The sequence below is a fragment of the Typopeltis vanoorti genome, chromosome 18 (genome assembly GCF_054136105.1).
Source record: "Typopeltis vanoorti isolate ZY-2024b chromosome 18, IOZ_Tvanoo_1.0, whole genome shotgun sequence".
Classification (NCBI taxonomy): Eukaryota; Metazoa; Arthropoda; class Arachnida; order Uropygi; family Thelyphonidae; genus Typopeltis; species Typopeltis vanoorti.
The window spans coordinates 8,072,948-8,092,249 of NC_143566.1; the positions used below are offsets into that span (position 1 = coordinate 8,072,948).

The following is a 19,302-nucleotide window of genomic DNA, read 5'->3' on the forward strand; positions in this document are numbered from 1 at the left end:
ATTGACAAGTAGATATGAAAATGTTATTATTTCAATGTCTGTTGCAGAGCATAGTATATTGGCAGAGGAGAGGAGATGTGATTGAAATTTAGTTGATAAAATGAGCTTATTAGATTGATGTATGGAAGCTATTGTACAGAGCATTAAGTAATGGAGAAATCATGAAATCATCTGTAACATATGAGCAAGGAAGCAAGACATAATCTTTGTATGGAAAATAATATGCATATGGAATGTGTTGCTTTTAGAATTGCATCCCATTGTGGCTTAGTACACTGACATTGAAAGAATTTGAAGGTAGGTATTATTGTGTTAGCCCCTCTATTTTGACTTTGTGAACTTTATGGGTGCTTGGAAATAATCATAATAATTGCATAATAGAATGTTAACATAATCATATATTAAAATTTTGAGGAGTTACAAATCACACATTTTTTAAATTTAATTAATTTTTTTTTTAATGTGGTTCCTACCCACAAAAGGTAGTTGGTAAACCTATAGTACATTTATACCATGGGTTTTTTGTTTCAATTTTTATCTGTTTTATATTTATGTTTGTATTTTTTTAAATTTATTTTTATATAGTCTGGAAACTGCTCTAGAGACCAAACATGAACCTTTTTCAACTCACTTCAGGCCTCCAGTAGTGGGATGGTGGTCTCATACTGGGTGATGAAATTCACCTCCCACCTTAAATGTAATCACAAATATTCATGCCAACATTTGTGTTCGAACATGAAACTTATTGCTCAGAGAGTGGGTATGCTAACCACTTGGTGCCAAGTAATAGTATATAGTGTACTGTGTATATCTCTTATATTGTGTTATGAAAATAGTGTGGCACTTTTATTTCTATAAGTATATAGAAGAATAGATAAGATAAGAAGAAGGAGAGAAAGATGTTGTTTATAGAAAAAAGAAATATTGTCATCATCATCATCATCATCAAATTCCTGCCATGTACCCTCAAGGGGTGTACAGGATATGACAGTACTACATGAAAAAATTACATCATTACTAACTTCCTATCTACAATTTTCCTCCAAATCAGTCTGTTACTTGTCAAGACTCCAACATTATCAGATCTTATATTTCTATCGTCTAAGGCACTTTGTACCGTATCAATCCACCTATATCTTGGTCTTCCTCTGGGTCGTTTTCCTGCCAACCTGGCAGAGAACACTTGTTTTGCTAATCTTTCCTCTCCCATTCTATTTAAGTGACCATACCATCTGAGATTAGCTCTGCTAACGCATTCCTGGATGCTGACAATGTCAAGTTCTTTCCTAATATCCTCATTTTTAATATGATATTGCCATTGATGCCATCTGTTCACGCCTCTAATCTTTCTCAGGACTCTCATATCTGCAGTCTCTAGTCTTTGGTCAAGTGTTTTACTTCTGACCCAGCTCTCAGATCCATAAGTTAAAATTGGTTTGAACACAGTTTTGTATACAGCTAATTTAGTGTTCCGACTAATTTCTTTCTTATTCCATATGAATTTATTCAATTGACTTCCCACGATACCAGCTTTGCTGATTCTGTTGTCTATTTCTATATTTAGTTTACCATCTTCAGTAAAAATTGTGCCTAAGTAGCTAAAATGTTTTACTTGTTCCACAGGTTCTCCATTCACAACACAGTTGACATTTTCAATGATTCTGCCTATTTTCATTGTCTTTGTCTTTTTATTGCTGACCTTCATACCATATCTATTACAACAGCTATTCAATTTAGTCAGAGAATCTTGCAGACTTGTAGCGGATTTATTTAGAAGTATAACATCATCCGCATAAAGCAAAGAGCTGACATTAACATCTCCAATTTTGATATCAGGTTTAATACCACATTCCTTCATAATGTGATCCATATAGATAATGAATAACAGAGGGGATAATGTACATCCTTGTCTCACACCAGATTTAACATTAAACCATCTTCCTGTACTTCCTTCAATTCTAACTGCTGACTCACAACTCAAATAAAGACTAAGTATTGCTTGATATAATGCCCCATTGACACCATATAACTGCAGCGTATTGAATAGCTTCTCTCTTGGCACCTTGTCATATGCCTTTTCCAAATCGACAAAACTTAAATACAGATCTCTGTTATATTCCCATGCTTTCTCGACTATTTGTCGTAAAGTGAAGATCTGATCCTGACAGCCTCTATTTGGCCTGAATCCAGCTTGTTCTTCACCAAGCTTTTCTTCCACTATTCTTCTCAACCGTTTCTCAAGTATACTTGCATAGATCTTGCCAGGAACACTCAGTAGGGAAATACCTCTGTAATTCTCACATTCAGTTTTATTTCCCTTTTTATATATGGGTACTATGAGAGCTCTACTCCAATCATCGGGAATTCGTCCCTCTGTCCAGGCTTTCTGAACTATGCAGTGCAGCCACTGTAAGACTCTTATACCACCATACTTCAGCATTTCTGGTCGAATATCATCTACTCCTGCTGCCTTTCCACATTTCAAGCCTTTGATGGCTTTTTCTACTTCAAGTATGGATATGTATTCCTGACTGCATGCCTGGTCAGTGTTTTTTATCTCTGTGCTGTCATCACTGCTTGTTTCATTTAGCAGTTTTTCAAAGTAATTACTCCATACTTCAAGGATATCTTTTTCTCCTGTTTTCATTTCACCTTTATCATCTTTAATTCCTTTTACAGCACTCTTTCCTCCATTCCTAAGCTTCTTCAACAACCTCCAGAATATTTTGCCACCTTCTTGATATTTATTTTCTATATTCTTGCCAAAGTCCTCCCATGACTTTTGTTTAGCTAGTTTTACACACTGTTTAGCTTTCTTACATTTGTCTCTGTATTCTGTAAGAGTAAAAGCTGACTTATTTGCAAGGAACTTTTGATATGCTTTCTTCTTTTCCTTCACTGCCTCTTTAACTTCCTGTGTCCACCAGGGAGTTCTGATTTTTTTATCTTTGCACACAACCTCACCACATGCCTCTCTGGCAGAATCAATCAATGTTTCCTTCAGAGTTTGCCACTGAATCTCCAAGGTTTGATTCCTGTTCTCAAAATCTTTCATTTTCTTTTCAATAATATTTCTGTATTTTAGTCTACAGTTTACATCTGAGAGCTGCTCAACTTTTATTCGCTTTAAAACTTTTTTACATGTTATTCTTTTCAATATGAAATTCAATTTTATCCTGCTCAAGACTAAATAGTGATCACTTCCAATTTCAAATCCTCTGTACACTCTGGTGTCCTGCACCAGGGAGAAAACATCACTATCAACAATAACATAGTCAATGAGACTTTTCTTATTCCTAGCCTCTTCTCTCCATGTGAATTTGTGCACATTTTTATGTTGGAACATGGTGTTAGTAATAACCAGTCCATGTCCTGAGCAGAAATCCAACAGATATTTGCCATTATTATTAGCTTTGCTCTTTTCTCCAAATTTTCCCAAAATATTTTTGTATGTCTCACAATCATTTCCTACTCTACTATTTAGATCCCCAACAAGGACCAACTTTTCCTTTTTCATTGTGTCAGTTGCTTTTTCTAAAGCCTCAAAAAATTCCTCCACTTCTACCTTAGTAGAGCCTTCTGTGGGACCATAGGCACAAATAAGTCTCATTGTCCAGTTCCCCATTCTCATATTTGCCCACATTACTCTACTTGAGACTGACTGCCATTCAAGAAGATTAGCCTTGTATTTTGTGTTGAATACTATGGCTACTCCTTCTTTTCCTTGATTGTTATTGCCTGAATATAACATTTTGTATTTATTGCTCAGAAAGATCTCGCCAGTTTTGGTCTTTTTTGTTTCAGTCACCCCTATTATGTCGATCTGGTACTTATCTAATTCCTCAGCTAGCTCCATTTCTTTGCCATTCAGGCTTCTTACGTTGATAGTACCGATCTTTAACTCTGGTGATGTTGAGTTGGGGTTTGTTTTCAGATTTGTTCCAGTAGCTGACTTTTCGCTGTTCGCCCTGGTTCCCTGGCGAAAACAACGGGGGCCTTGTTTAACCGGGCGACGCCCCAGCCGGCATGAAATTTTGTCATGTTGTACCATCATTTTTTATTTTGGTTTAACCAATAAGAATACAATTTGGTCGGCTAAATCCCAAATTGCCAGCCCATCCTCGTTCGTTCAGTATCAAAGTAGATACCCAACAGGGTGCACCACGAGAAGGTGAGGATTGGACATTAGGTCAGAAGCCCTGGTCGGTTCTCCGCATTCCTTTAAAGGCTATGTGGAGGTCTCCTCTCAGTTATACAGCTTTGACCCTTAAGCACCCCAAGAAATATTGTTTAATTAGAAAAGTGAATTTCTTAAGTTTCTGAAGGAAAGCTATATAGCAGAGTGGACTTGGTAGGTGGGTATTTTAGATTTGATTTTGTGTAAAAATAGATAAAGTAAAATGTGTGGAACTCAGAAGGCATTGACATGTTAATGATATTGCACATGATCTTATAGTGGATATTCAAATTTTGCAGATAATGCAAAGTTTGAGAGAATTAGGAATAATGCTCATGTAGTTCTTTCAGAGGATTTGAATAGAGGATTTGCACTCAATAGTACTGATCTGTACTTGTTCAGTACTGCTGATGCATAGGAAGGTTGAGAATGCTATGTACACCTTTGATGGATCTATGTGGATGGCACTGATAAGGTGGTAAGATGCAGGAAGATCTTAGAGGAGTGATAATGAACTGTTGAGAATTTGGATGAATATGTTGTAAGAGTTGTGTAAATAACAAATACAGTAGTTTACTGCAGTAATGAAGAAGGCATTGACAAGTAGAGATGAAAATGTTATTATTTCGCTATCTGCAGAATTTTATCAACTACATTTTGGCTGCTATGCACAGATGTTTTTCACCTAATTTTTTAGTGTGATGCAAAAACTGGTAAGCTTTTGGAGAAGAAAGACAGTCAGGAGTGCAAAATATCTTAACTTTACAGGACATATTAATCATATCATTTGAAGAATCTGGTGAGTAGAGAGAGGAGAGTAATGCTATAAGGCTTTTAAATTGATGTGAGGATTTTTTTTTTATGTGGTTTTTACCCACAAAAAGTTATCAAGTAAACCTATAGTATATTTGTACCATGAATGGGCTAAGGATGTTTTTTATATATATATATTTTGTAATTTTTTTATTTACATTTACATAGTCCACAATTCATGTTTGATCTAAAAACCTAACATTGAACTTTTTCAAGCTACTTCAGGCCTCCAGTAAGTGATGGCACTGGTCTTACACCAGGCAATGAAACTCAACTCCCACCTAAAGACAGTCACAAACATCCATGCCTGCAGTAGGATTCAAACCTGTGACTTGTTGGTTGGAGAGCAAGTACATTGATCACTCAGCCAACCAGGCCAGCATTTTACCATATTAAAGAAGTTTTTTTTTTTTATTTATTCTTTTTTTTGTAAAATGGAAGAAGAGTAAAGAGTAGAACAAGAAGCCTAAGTTGTACTAATGAGGATTAGGACCTCTATAAAAAGAATAAGACTCAGTAGAGGTCTCACTATTCTTTGCAAGGTCTGATAATCACATCTAGAGACAGTAACTAAACTTAATTGCCAGTCTGATTAACTGAGTGGATTGGTACTATCACTGTCTTCCCATTATTGAGACTTTCCCTTTACTTAGGAGCAATGCTCCCTCTATTTTTTTTTTTTTACAGTTGTGTGGACCTACTAATGCCCTCTGTGGAAAATGTTTCCACACTGAGCATCATTTTAAAAATTCTCAACTACTCAATTTCAAATTCTTGCTCACAGTTAAGATAAAATTTTCCAACAATATGAATTCTGACTTTTGTTTTAAACCATTAAGAAACTCTACTATTACATACAGTGTCATTTCTGTATAGCCATATGTAGAAAACAAATGACTAAGTATTCTGGCATCTGAGTTCAAACAATTCATTGCATGCAGATGAGTTTCATTTACTCTATCATCATGAATTCATACAACTTAGAGGGAACATTGCTTAGGAGGCCTGAAGTGGCTTGAAAAAGTTTCATGTTTGGTCTCTACAGTAGGATTTCAGTTACTTAATCTTTACTATACTTATGCTGTTAATATATGATAGGTTTACAGTTTTTGTGGGTGGGATTAAACGAAAATAATAATAAAATCATAAACATGCATGAAAGATTAGGGGATTGAACTGTTTCTGGGTAGAAGATCTCCTACAGTGAATCATTGGACTTATAAGTGTCTCTTTGAATTTAGTACATCAGTTTGAATATATTAAATGTTTCATTGCACTTTATTTATTTGTTCAGTTAGTTCAGGAATTTCTTACGGAGAGACACACTCATGTTCACCAAAGACTTGCTCCACAGTCTTTCCACATGGAAAGCCTACTACAAGAGATGAAAAATATTGAAAATGTGAGCCAGCATCATTTAAGTGGTAAGTACTTCAAGAAAAAAAGTTTTTATTTTGGTTTATATTTGAATTATCTTCAAATTAATTTCATGATGTGGTTTTACCAAATGCTTGTATTGTGTATGTTAGAAAGAATCTTTTGAATAAGATTTCATATGTGTTTGGAAAATAAATGATGAATTATGAAACCTTGAATCAGGAAAGAATCTAAATTCACTAGGTGTATTAACCTTCAAGAATTCAGCTTTTGTAATGTCAGGAACCTAACCAATCTGGAGAAGAAATGTGATTTTATATGCCACTTTAGGTTCTCACTAAACAATGAATAATCCCATATGCTGAGGAGGGGGGGGGGAATCTATCACCTGATTTTTATTTGGGGGCACCCTCAATTCATTTTCAAAGCTATCAGCTTATTCCAGAAGAGTTTAACAAATATCCTTGGCATAGCCAAATGAGTTTTTACATGTGCGAAAGGAATGATGTAGAATTTGTGGATCTGTGGTCTCTGTTTGGTGGAAAGAAGGATTTGTACAATGCGGATGGACTGCATCTGAATGGTTTTGGTGTTAGGTATCTGGAGAGTACTTTGTTCATCGAGCATGCTGAGGTGCAAATTCAGGGAAACTTAAGCAATTAGGGTGGAAGCAAGTGAGTTTGTGTGAAGGCATCCATGAAGCGAGTGAGAATGACCAAGTGAGGAATCTAGTCTCTCTCAAGCAAAAATATTGAATAGGGTAGTCAATTCAGAAAGTAAAGGTGAGGGAGGGGGAATAAAGGGATGTTGGTGTTAGGTATCTGGAGAGAGCTTTGTTCATCGAGCATGCTGACATGCAACCTCGCCAAAAGTTATAGGCATTAGTGAGACTTGGCTAACAGCAGATGATGTAGTTACAGGGATTGAATGTGAAGGTTTAGTATTTTTATGGAAGATAGGATGGGGGGAGGAGTACTGCTGATGATAGCAGATGAATAGGAGACAGGCAGGACAGTGACTGTTCATTTGAAGCAATCTGGTGTGAGATTAAGACCAATAAGACAAAATATACAGTTGGTTGTTGCAATAGGCCAAGGAGTTCCACAGATGATCTGGAAGACATGCATTGCCAAATTAGTACAATGAGTACAGGTCGAGTGATTATTATGGGAGACTTCAACTATGAAGATATAGACTAGAAGGAAGAAAGATCACATGGCAGGAGGGAAACAGAATTTATACACCTGCTGAGGGATAATTACTTAAGGGAGCATGTGATGGAGGGGACTAGGGGTGGAAGAGTATTGGGCCTGGTCATAGGATTAGAAGAGCTATCCATAACCAAGGTGACAACATTGTCTCCAGATAGCTCTTCTAATCCTATTGAAAGTGATCAAGCAGTCATAACTTGAAAATTGTAAAACACGAGGAATATTCTATCAAGAAGGGTATTTCTGATACTGCAAGGTAGGTGATTATGAAGTGCTTAGGAAAAAGCTTGAATCTGTACCATGGCATAAAACACTGCAGGGTAAGGATATTAGAAGTTCATGGAATATAGTTAAGGGTCATCTAGAGGAAGCAGTATATTAAATTGTATACCTTGGGTAAGGAGGGTTAATCGGGTAGGAGTTAGATGGATGAATATCGTTAAGCACGAGCTGCAAAAGAAGAAAATGCTGTGGAGGGTGTATGAAGAGAAAGGTGACTAGCAAACTTATGAACAGTACAAGGCTCAGGCAAGAAAGGTTACCAGCATTGCAAGGAAGGCAAAATCAGATTATGAGAAGAATTTAGCCAACTGCACCAAAGGAAATCCCAAAGAGTTCTTTCGTTATATGGCAAGTAAGAGGAAGAATAACTATGGAAGATTAACCTTAATGAGTGATGATGGTCACGAGGAGACAAAAGAAGATAAAATAGTTGATTTACTGAGTGACCACTTTGCAGGCACATATCTTTCTAGTGAGGTTACTGCTTTAACATATGTAACAGACATTAATGTGGGAACAGAGGTGGATGAATTGGAGGTTCTTAGGATATTGGAGAATCTCAATGTAAATACAGCTGTGGGATTAGGTAGGATATCAGCTAGGGTTTTGTGAGAATGTGCAAGGGAACTGGCAGTGGCTTTGACTAAGTTGATTAAGTCTCAGCTCTGATAGCGTTCCAAGGGAGTGGAAAAAGGGCAGAATTATTACTTTGCATAGGGGAGGTTCTAAGACTACAGTAGCAAATTATAGACCAATCAGTATCTCATGCATGGTGGTAAAAGTACTAGAAAAATTGGTAAAAAACAGAATTCAAGAATGGGTAGATAAGAATATGATACTGTATGAGGGTCAACATGGCTTTGTGAAGAGTTGGTCATGCCTTAGTAATTTATTATTCGTGATACCTCCAAGGAGTCCAAAGACTCATCGCGGGAGGACACCTATTTACTAACTTTACTATTTACTGATTTACTAACTTTTTATAATAGAGTAACAGCTGAGTTGGATAATGGAAATGGCTACATGATGATTTGCTGGATTTTGCAAAGGCATTTTACAGAATACCACATGGAACACTCTTACTCAAATTAGAACAAATGGGGATGGATATGACACTGGTTAAGTAGATGAGAGGGTGGCTGCTGTGGTATCAAAAAGTGATGCCACAGCAGTCACTATTTTGATATCAAAATAGATATCAAAAAGTGGTATATGCAGGGGAAGAATCGAAGCAAAAATCATGACTAGTGGTGTGCCACAAGGTTCAGTGCTGGGATCATTGCTGTTTAATTTGTACATAAGTGATATAGGAAATAACCGGAAAGGAAATATTCAGTTGTTTACTTATGATGCAAAATTAGGTAGAGTAATAGTTAATCAAGGCAATGTGGAGAGCTTGCAGGAAGATTTAAATAGGCTGTCAGTATGAGCAAAAGTTAATGGTTATCAGTTTAATGTTGTGAAATGTAAAGTTATGCATTTTGGGATAAATAGATTACATGCTATGTATTACATTGATGGCACTGTACTCCAGGAAATAGATGAAGCTAGAGATTTAAGGGTGGTGTTAGACAGAGAGTTAAAGTTTAGAGGACATATCGCTAAGGTTGCTAAATTAACCCATAAGATTATTTGGCTGGTGAAGAACACATTAACAAGTAGAAATAAGGAAGTTCTAATTCCTCTTTATAAGGCCTTGATAATGCTGACATCTGGATTACTGTGCTCAAGTATGGTGCCCTCGGTTTCTTGGGAAGGGGGGGGGGGATGAGGAAGCAGTGGAGAGGATTCAGAGGCGAGTGATCAATATAGTGAATGGCCTTTGAAATATTCCCTATGAGGATAGATTGCAGGTGTGTGAATTGCAGAAGTTGGTTGATAGCAGAAAAAGAGGAGATATGATAGAAACATTTAAGTTGCTTAAAGGATTTTATAGGATAGATGCAGGGGAAATGTTTCAGTGCTAGAGGAACCAGAACAAGGGTTCATCCCTGGATGTTGAATAAAGGTGTGGTCAGTAGGGATGTGAGGACTAGATTTTTTGCTTGAAGAGTGAGTGGAATGTGTTGCCAGAGTCAGTTGTGAATGCTTTGTCTGTTAATGGGTTCAAGGAGAGGTATGAGAGATTTCATGGATAGATTGGGTCTCCTGCGATGAGTCTTCAGACTCCATGGAGGTGCCCATATAATAATAATAGTAGAATTCAAACCCACAGTCTGTCCATGATAAAATAAAGACTATACTGTCTTGGCAACTTATGTCTGTTAATTTACATTATTGTATTGTTATTATGGAACAAAAAACTATTACATAAAACAATTGTACATTGACTTTGTATTATAGTGACACTAATCAGAACTTAACTTTTGGTGTGAACTAACAGCTCTGCCACCCTGTCAGCTATGTAAAATGCAAAATTCTTCATCACAAAACTGAAAAATAAAAAATTTTTCTTATTTATTTTGCTTATGTATTATTTTCTTATGAAGTACACTTTTATTACTCTCAATATAAATGATAAGATTATTTAACTTTTAAATAAAATAAATTCTTGGTTACAGGATTTCATCCTTAATTTTGTCCTCAAGTCTCATGTATGTTTCTGTTAGGTGCCTTTCACTTCCCTCTGTATTGAGGTACAAATTTAAACTATCTTATGTATATCTCCCTCCATACAAAGAGTAATAAGTAGTTCACTGTGAATCACCATAAATAATGATTAAACATAATTAAAAGAAACGGTTGAGAAGAATTGTGGAAGAAAAGCTTGGTGAAGAAAACAAGTTGGATTCAGGCTAAATAGAGGCTGTCAGGATCAGATCTTCACTTTACAACAAATAGTTGAGAAAGCATGGGAATATAACAAACATCTGTACTTAAGTTTTGTCAATCTGGAAAAGGCATATGACAAGGTGCCAAGAGAGAAGCTATTCAATATGCTACAGTTATATGGTGTCAATGGGGCATTATATCAAGCAATATTTAGTCTTTATTTGAGTTGTAAGTCAGCAGTTAGAATTGAAGGAAGTACAGGAAGATGGTTTAATGTTAAATCTGGTGTGAGACAAGGATGTACATTATCCCCTCTGTTATTCATTATCTATATGGATCACATTATGAAGGAAAGTGGTATTAAACATGATATCAAAATTGGAGATGTTAATGTCAGCTCTTTGCTTTACGCGGACGATGTTATTTCTAAATAAATCCGCTACAAGTCTGCAAGATTCCCTGACTAAATTGAATAACTCTTGTAATAGATATGGTATGAAGGTCAACAATAAAGAGACAAAGACAATGAAAATAGGCAGAATTGTTGAAAATGTCAACTGCATTGTGAACGGAGAACCTGTGGAATAAGTAAAACATTTCAGCTACCTAGGCACGATTTTTAGTGAAGATGGTAAATTAAATATGGAAATACACAACAGAATCAACAAAGCTGGTATGGTAGGAAGTCAATTGAATAAATTTATATGGAGTGAGAGAAATTAGTCTGAACACTAAATTAGCTTTATACAAGATTGTGTTCAAACCAGTTTTAACTTATGGATCTGAGAGCTGGGTCAGAAGTAAAACACTTGACCAAAGATTAGCGAGGAAAGATTAGCAAAACAAGTGTTCTCTTCCAGGTTGGCAGGAAAACAACCCAGAGGAAGACCAAGACATAGGTGGATTGATACGGTACAAAGTGCCTTTGACGATAGAAATATAAGATCTGATAATGTTGGAGTCTTGACAAGTAATAGTGTTAAGTTCTGAATGAAACTAAAATTGGATTAATTTACGTTTCCTTCAGACTTAACATGGAATTACATTTTGACTCAATTATTGATATATCAGAATATACTAAACTCTTGTAAATTACTAAAATATTACTAAACTGAGAATCTTTCATTTATTTTGTTATAATGTAAAGTATTATGAATTGCTAAATTGCTTAAATCTTACTGCTTAAGTGTAAGTACTTATAAATTGCTGGGAGAAAGAGATAATCCGGTTAATAAAAGGTGACCGGAATCAAAAACCCATGCAACAAAGAGTACAAGTGCACCCTTTTCATAAGCAAGTAGTTCCCCCCCCCCACTCATGCATTCCGAGAATCACGCTAAGGATTTCGTGTGTGTGGCACTCAGTACCGGGTGACGTGAAGTGACGCTAAAAAATGGGAGGAGAAATCGATGAAGTAGTGTTAACGTGAGACGCGCAATTTAAAAAGTCGTGCAGCGCCAGAAAAAAGGCTCTTACTCTTAGGCTTGTGCTTTCTTATGCTCCGGGTCTTGTGCGGTCTTGCTGTGGTGCGTGGAGCCTCCTCATGGCATCCCCTCGTTCCCCGCAGATTCGAGATAATGACTGAGGAACTTTGCCGTGGATTTCCCAAAAATTTACCAATCGGCGACCAGCCCAGCAGAAGGTACGTGGAGTCGAAAGTATTTGTCCTGACGAGATATGTGAGGTGGCCAAATAGTTTCCCCAGCAATTGGTAACGTACAGTCAAGTTTTTTTATGTAAATATGTACTAGAAGGATATCTGTAAATTTTAGGAAGGACTCTAGGAATTGTGTCTTTTAATGATAGAATAAGTTATGAGAATTTTTTGAGAGAAATTGTATGAGAGCACGTGGAGCTACATTAGTAATTCCGTTAACAAATGTCTTTAATATTGATGAATAAGTGTGATCTCTCAAGTATAAGTCGTAAATCATAAATTAAGTTCTTTATCATACATGCTAAGATAGATATAGAGAATGAGAGAAATTAGTGCTCATTCATTAGCAATTGCAGTTTACTTAATCAGAGTGTATTCATAATTTGTTTAACTGGTGACTTGCCTGATTTTCTTCTCTGTTGCACTTGCTCATAAAATACGGACCACAGCGGGAGATTAACTTTTAGAGAGGCTACACGACTGCAAAAGTAACCTATAGTAATATAAGAATGTAAGCCAAACTGTTTCTGGTTCCTTGATTCTACATTCTTTGTTAATCTAGGATTCGGGGTGGCGCAGTGAAAAAATAAATTTTCCCTGAATCCGAAAAAGGAATTAGAACCAGTGTAGAGACAAGGAGTTGGCATTGACCATTATTATTCCCTTTGTCCCCCAAACCACTAGCATTATTCTTATATGTAAAGATCGGCCAAGAGAAATATAGAAGTTAAGAGAATAAAGTCTTACTAGAGAAGAATTTTACTAAGGGCACAGATACAATGCAATATAAGTGTAATTAAGATTTATAGAGAACAATACGTAAGATAAATAAAGGAGAAATTAAATTTTACACTGGCGACATAAGATAAGACAAGACAATAGGAATAGACACAAAAGTATATTAAAATTTTACAATAGACTGATTTGGAGGAAAATTGTAGATAGGAAGTTAGTAATGATATAAATATTTCATGTAGTACTATCATATCCTGTACACCCCTTGAGGGTACATGGCAGGAATTTGATGATGATCATCATAATTAAAAGCATATGATGCTTTCTTCAGTGTATATATATAGAAAACTCCAGTTGTTGGGATAAGCATTTCAATCCTTGCCTAGACCTAGAGCAAACCAGTGAAAAAAATTTTCAATATGATATATTACTCTGACTCAGCAGCCAGAGCTATCTTTTTTTTTTATATTATTATTATTACTCCTGTATATGATAGGTTTGCAAAACCTGTGCAGATTAATGCATTGTATGAGTTGGAGTGGGAAGGGATGGGGATTAAGAGAAAAGTAATTTGATGTTCTTTTTGGAGCTGAAGGCTTTAGGAAATACTTTATGGAGAAGCAGGGAACAGATATGGAATGAAAGATGAATGGGAGTAGCAGGTGAGCTGGAAATGAGCATTGAGCAGCTTTTGTTCTTGCTTTTGTAAGTTTAACAGAAATCTGGGGATATGATGGATGCATTTTTACTGAATTGCAGAGTATCTGTAGAAAAGACTATGTGAAAACTGACTCTTTGTGAGACAGCAGCTAGAGAGGATCTGTGAATGCATGACCATCAGTTAGCAGACCTGCTTTCCTTTGGACAGCATCAAATATTTTTAGACATATTTGGTGCACCATCCCAAATCAGAGAGCAGTATTATAAGATTGACTGGATTTGAGAATTGTACAGAGTTAAGGAGCTGGACAGGTGAATAGTAACATTTTGACTGAACAAGGATGGAATTGTTTTTTGGAGGTTGAGGAATACTATAGAATAAAGTGCTCTGTATTTGTTCCAGGAAAGGCTAGATGTAAGAGTCAGTCCAAGAAGAGAGATCTTGTTTTGACTGCTAAGCTAAGTGTTATCATAGAAAAGATAAAAATGCTAAATGATATAAAGAGATAAGCTAAGCTTTATATTTATTAAATGTCCTTCAAATAGAACATGTTTTTTTGACTGCAACTCTTTTTAGATTTAGAAAGTGCTAAAATATATTAATGAAATGATCATAATTCAGTATTATTGCCTACATTTGCAGTATTTGGCATTTATGATCTTTAGAAGTTGTAGATTAGTATTGAATGAGTGTGATATTGATGCTAAGTAAAATGGAGAGATAAAAATTCATTGAAACAAAAAAAATCTTAACTTGAAATATACACTACTTGGAACGAAGTTAACAGACACCATTGTGTGAGGAACAAACAGCCACAGTGCCGTGCCCACTTTAATAAGATGTGGGATCTCCTTTCACTACGATAACTGCAGCAACCTTATGGGACATACTTTCCACAAGCATGTGTGGGAATTTTGGACCATTCTTCCTGTAGACATATAATGAGGTCCTTGACTGTTGTGGGGATGAATGTCCCTTGACCTCACCTGATGCTCCAGTTCATCCCACAGATGTTCAGCAGGGTTGAGATCAGGGCTCTGTGGAGGCCAGTCAAGTGTGGTGACGTTCGTGTTCACAAACCATGCAGTTACAGCAACAGCCTTATGATGCGGTGCATTATCTTGCTGAAAGAGACAATGGTCAGTTCTGTAGAAACACCACAAAGTAGGAAGCACTGCATTGTCTAGAATGTTCAGATACCTCTTGGAGTTATATGTTTTTGGTACCACAAACAGAGGTCCAAGGCCAAACCAGAAAAAACAGGACCATGCCATCACACACCATCTGAAGTTCATAGTTGGGGTTATGCACTCTGGTAAGCGATGTTCACAGTGGATCCATCACACCCATCCATGTGCTTGGTAGAGAGTGTAGCGCAATTTGTTAATACATAACACAGTTTTCCATGCTTCTACGTCTCACTCTACAAACTGTAGAGTGAGACGTTCAGTGCACCACTGAACATGATACTGCATATTGGTTTGGTATGTGGGCTTGCAAATTGTGGTCCTACCATGGAAACCCTTGTTGTGATCCTTGGTTCTGAATGTTTTTGTGCAGATTCGTGTTCGAATCAGTGCCCAGAACTCTGCATTCAACATGTTGGACGACGAATAGCAGTTTTTACACATTATCCTTCGCAGTACCCTACTGTCATGTTCAGTGAGGGTAGTGGTTTGTCCACTGTGGGTAGCACTTGCCGACCCCCCCCTCCTCTCATGCTTCCATTTCAGTATGGTATCACTGATGTTGACCTGGGATGGCCCAATTTGTCAACAATTTGCTGAACAGATAGGCCTTCAGCATGGCATTCTATCACAACATCCCTTTCAAATCATCGGTTCCCTTCTTGAAGCCATTTCACCTGGACACAGTTGCACTGACTTGGGAGCATCATATTCCTCCAATTTATACTGGCTATTAGCATGTGTGGCACGATGCACCTTGCCCATGGGGTGTCCATTAACTTCTTTCCAAGCAGTGTAAGTAAAAAATACCTGAAAGCTTAAAAATATGATTAAAAGATATAGTAATATCGCTATAGCTTATGCTGTTCTTAATTTTCTTTCAGTTTTTGTAAGTTTGAATAGTTACTTTTTCTATTTGTGGAATGTGACTATGTTTGACTGCACATGCTGTTCTTTCTGTGGTTGTAGATTTTGGAGTTTGGTTAGTTTGCCTTTTGTTTTATTTTGGAAAAATTGGGTATGGGTAGATGACAATCACAGTAATGCACATACAATCTGGAATGAAAAGAGATCTAATCATAGACCCAATCCAGATGGCATTGCAGTTTAGTTGGCAGGTGAGTGATAAAACTGCATTGCTACACTATAGGCTTTCATAGATTGTTTTCTTTTCTGTTATTTCAAATTGATTTGATAATTTTGATTAACTAGTGAAAATTTCATAATCAGAATATTTAAATATATGTTTAATAGCTTTGTGTTTATTTTTTATGTATGGAAAGTTCAAAATTTTGTTAAAAGAAATACAGTAGGACCCCCATATCCGCGGTTTCACTTATCCGAGGTCCACCCTGGTCCGAAGATATTAACATACGAAAAGTCAACTTACGAAACTTTAATAGTCTCTACAAACATTCGGCTTTGAAATAATGTTGGGTCTAATATCCACTTTGCTTATGTAATTTTACATCGTCGAAATGAAGCTATCTATTACTAAAAGAAAGAGCCATACGGCTTATCACAGAGATTGTCCAACACCAGGGCAACTCTTTGCAAAGGTGGAGAAAGCTACACGTATCTGAGGTTGCTGAGATTCCATTCACATTCAGATAACTTTATTACAGTATGTTGTTATAATTGTTCTGTTTTATTATTTGTTATTGTTGTTAATCTCTTACTGTTGTGCATAATTTATACATTAAACTTTGTCATAGGTATTTATGTATAGGAAAAAACATGATATATATAGGGTTCGCTACTATCTGTGGTTTCAGATATCCACAGAAGACGATGGAACCAAATCCAGATATGGGAGGGGGGATACGGGGGTCTACTGTATTTGTTTTCTCTTGAGGGTTAGTGACTCTTATTTTGGCTGTCAAATTAATATAGTTTATTAATTGTAGGAAGTAGTATGGGTTAAGAAAATCTTATTTTAGATGGGTAATTTTCCTGTTTAAATCTTTGAGAACTGTTGTGTATTTATATGCATTGATGAATTGAGACAGTGTGCCACTGATTTTTTAACTGTAAGGATTGTAAGAATTAAAATGTAGGTTATCCCTTACATTGGTCAGTTTATGATAAATTCACATACAAATATTATTCACTGACCTAGTGAGTGTGAAGTTTAAGAAATTCATGGAATTGTTTTTTATTTTTCATCTTCGTGCTGTGTAGTGAAATGTAATCAATTCTTGAAGTTATTAAGGGATGATAGACAGTAAATCTAAAATGTTTTATTTTTCCCCATTAATAGGACATCATGAAAATAATTTCCATAAAAAAGAAATGATTTTTTCAGGACAAATGAACCTATATAAAAGTAATGGACAGCATTTGAATGGTTTTGGGTGTGAGTCATCTTGAAAGGCTACTGCTGAGAGGAGAGTAATGAATGTGGAGAATGGATCTGAGCAAGTAAGAAGCAGCGTGGAAGAGCAAAAGTGTGAGGAAGAAGGGATTGAAGAAATGTTTATGAATGGAAAAGTGTCTAGCGTGAGGAGAATGAAAGAACAGGAGTCCAAGATAGACAGGAAGCAGGAGGTCAAAGAGAGTAAGGGTTAACACAGGCACACAGCATGAAACATCGATGCTAGAGAAGAAAGTGAATACATGAAAGACAAGAAACTAATGGGATGGCCTGGGATGTTGGAGAGTGTTGAGAAAGAGGAATGGCTAGTTTGTTTTAGTAATGTGCTTACTTGTTGCAATAAGGTGACAGGTGCATACATTGGTATACTTTGATTCTGAAAAGGCATTTGTTAGTTTGCCAAAATTTCACTTGATCAAATGTCACATGATAAGTTTGATAGTTAAATTGGTACAGTTGCAGTTGAATAATAGATTAGTGCATTGGATATTGGCCTTCTAATGAGTATCAGCAATAGTGTGCTCTAGGGGTCTCTTTTAGGGCCATTGCTATTTAACTTGTTTGTTAGTGATATTAGGGAAGGTTTGATTTTGGATATTCAGTTATTTGCAGGGGCATGTCATTGGGATTGCCATTTCAGTGTTGCAAAGTGTAAGTTTGTAAAATTCAGTAAAGAAAGATGGGATATGCTGAGTATTCAGTTGGTGAGGATATATTGGAGGAGGTGGAGGAAATAAAAGATCTGGGGGGTGATGGTGGATAGGGACCTAAAATTTAGAGGACACATTGCAGCAGTTTTGAGAAGAGTACAATGAATTCTGGAAGTGGTGGTTGGAATGCATGTTCTGAGAGTGTGTTGACTGCAGAGAATGAGAATGTGTTTAAGCATGGTGTGATGAGTTGTGTGTCAGACAGAGGGATCTCCCAAAATGAGTCTTTGATTTCATGGAGGTCATGACGATGATGATGATAATAATGTTATATAGAAGTCTAAAATCCTATGATGAGTTCTGGCGACTACACTTGATTGTTGGGTGGAAAGTCTAAGAATGATTCCCAAATCATAGGAAGCTTAACACAGTTGTATTTATTTTGATTAGGTTGGTTTTTTAAACCTGCTGCTAATTCTTAAAGTGTTAACTGATCTCATATGGAGGTAGCAGGTTTTTTCCCTTCCTGGAAACTAGGGTTTTTCACCCTGCATACAGGCAAATTGGCCATAAGAACACATGCAATTTACAGACAAAAAAATACTGTTATTGGTGGTGATGGGCAGAAAATGGTGTTGATGATAGTGTTGCTGTATGAGGGGGACATTAAAGCAACTGATATAATCACAAGAAAGAACATATCTTAAAATCCTTTAACCCCCATCTTTCATCAAATTGTAATAATTTGTTCTTTTTTCTTTTAGGATATATAAGAAGAGTTACTTTAATATCATTTTTGTTCTAGGTATTTATATAGGTGTCCCTCCTGCAATGAGTCCTTCGACTCATTGTGGGAGGGCACTCATGGAAAAAGTGAAGAGATCAGTGATGTCAAGGGAAGAAAACATTTTTAAGTAAAGTGTCAGAAAGGGGAATATTGGTAAATAAAGAAGTAACATCAAAACTAACCATAATATCATTATTATTTAAAACTAAATTTTGGATTAAAGATTTGAAATAGGCTGATTTTATATAAGATGAAATATGGCCAGTAAGGGCAAAAATTTAGCTAGCCATTTAACTAGTTTGAAGGAGGGGGAGTCAGTAGCATCTCCTGTAATACAGAGAGGGTCATTGGGTTTATCAGTTTGGGTAAACCATGTGTCTGAAATGTGGGATGGAAGCTAAAAGGTTTGAGTTTTTGAACTAGGCCAAGTGTGACATTTTTAAGAATTTTTTGGGGGGGGGAGTGGGGGGGATTAATGGGCTCATAATCTAGTGTTTCATAAGTGGTGCAGTCTCCAACAACACATTCATTATAATCACTAATATTGAGGACCCCAGTTGCATTATCTTTATTGGCTCTAGTAATGTGATATTTTTTTTCTTCTCATAATTTATGGAGA

At 36.3% G+C, this 19,302-nt stretch overlaps 1 protein-coding gene across 2 annotated transcripts in view; it reads left to right on the forward strand.

The window, feature by feature from the left end:
• The window catches only part of Pex5 (peroxisomal biogenesis factor 5), a 532,250-nt gene that overhangs the window by 101,664 nt on the left and 411,284 nt on the right, over window positions 1-19,302 (forward strand). For both annotated transcript variants that reach the window (XM_090407992.1, XM_090407991.1), the window contains exon 5: window positions 6,285-6,414. In XM_090407992.1, coding sequence (XP_090264118.1) covers window positions 6,285-6,414 — 130 coding nt within the window. The remainder of the gene's footprint in view (window positions 1-6,284; window positions 6,415-19,302) is intronic.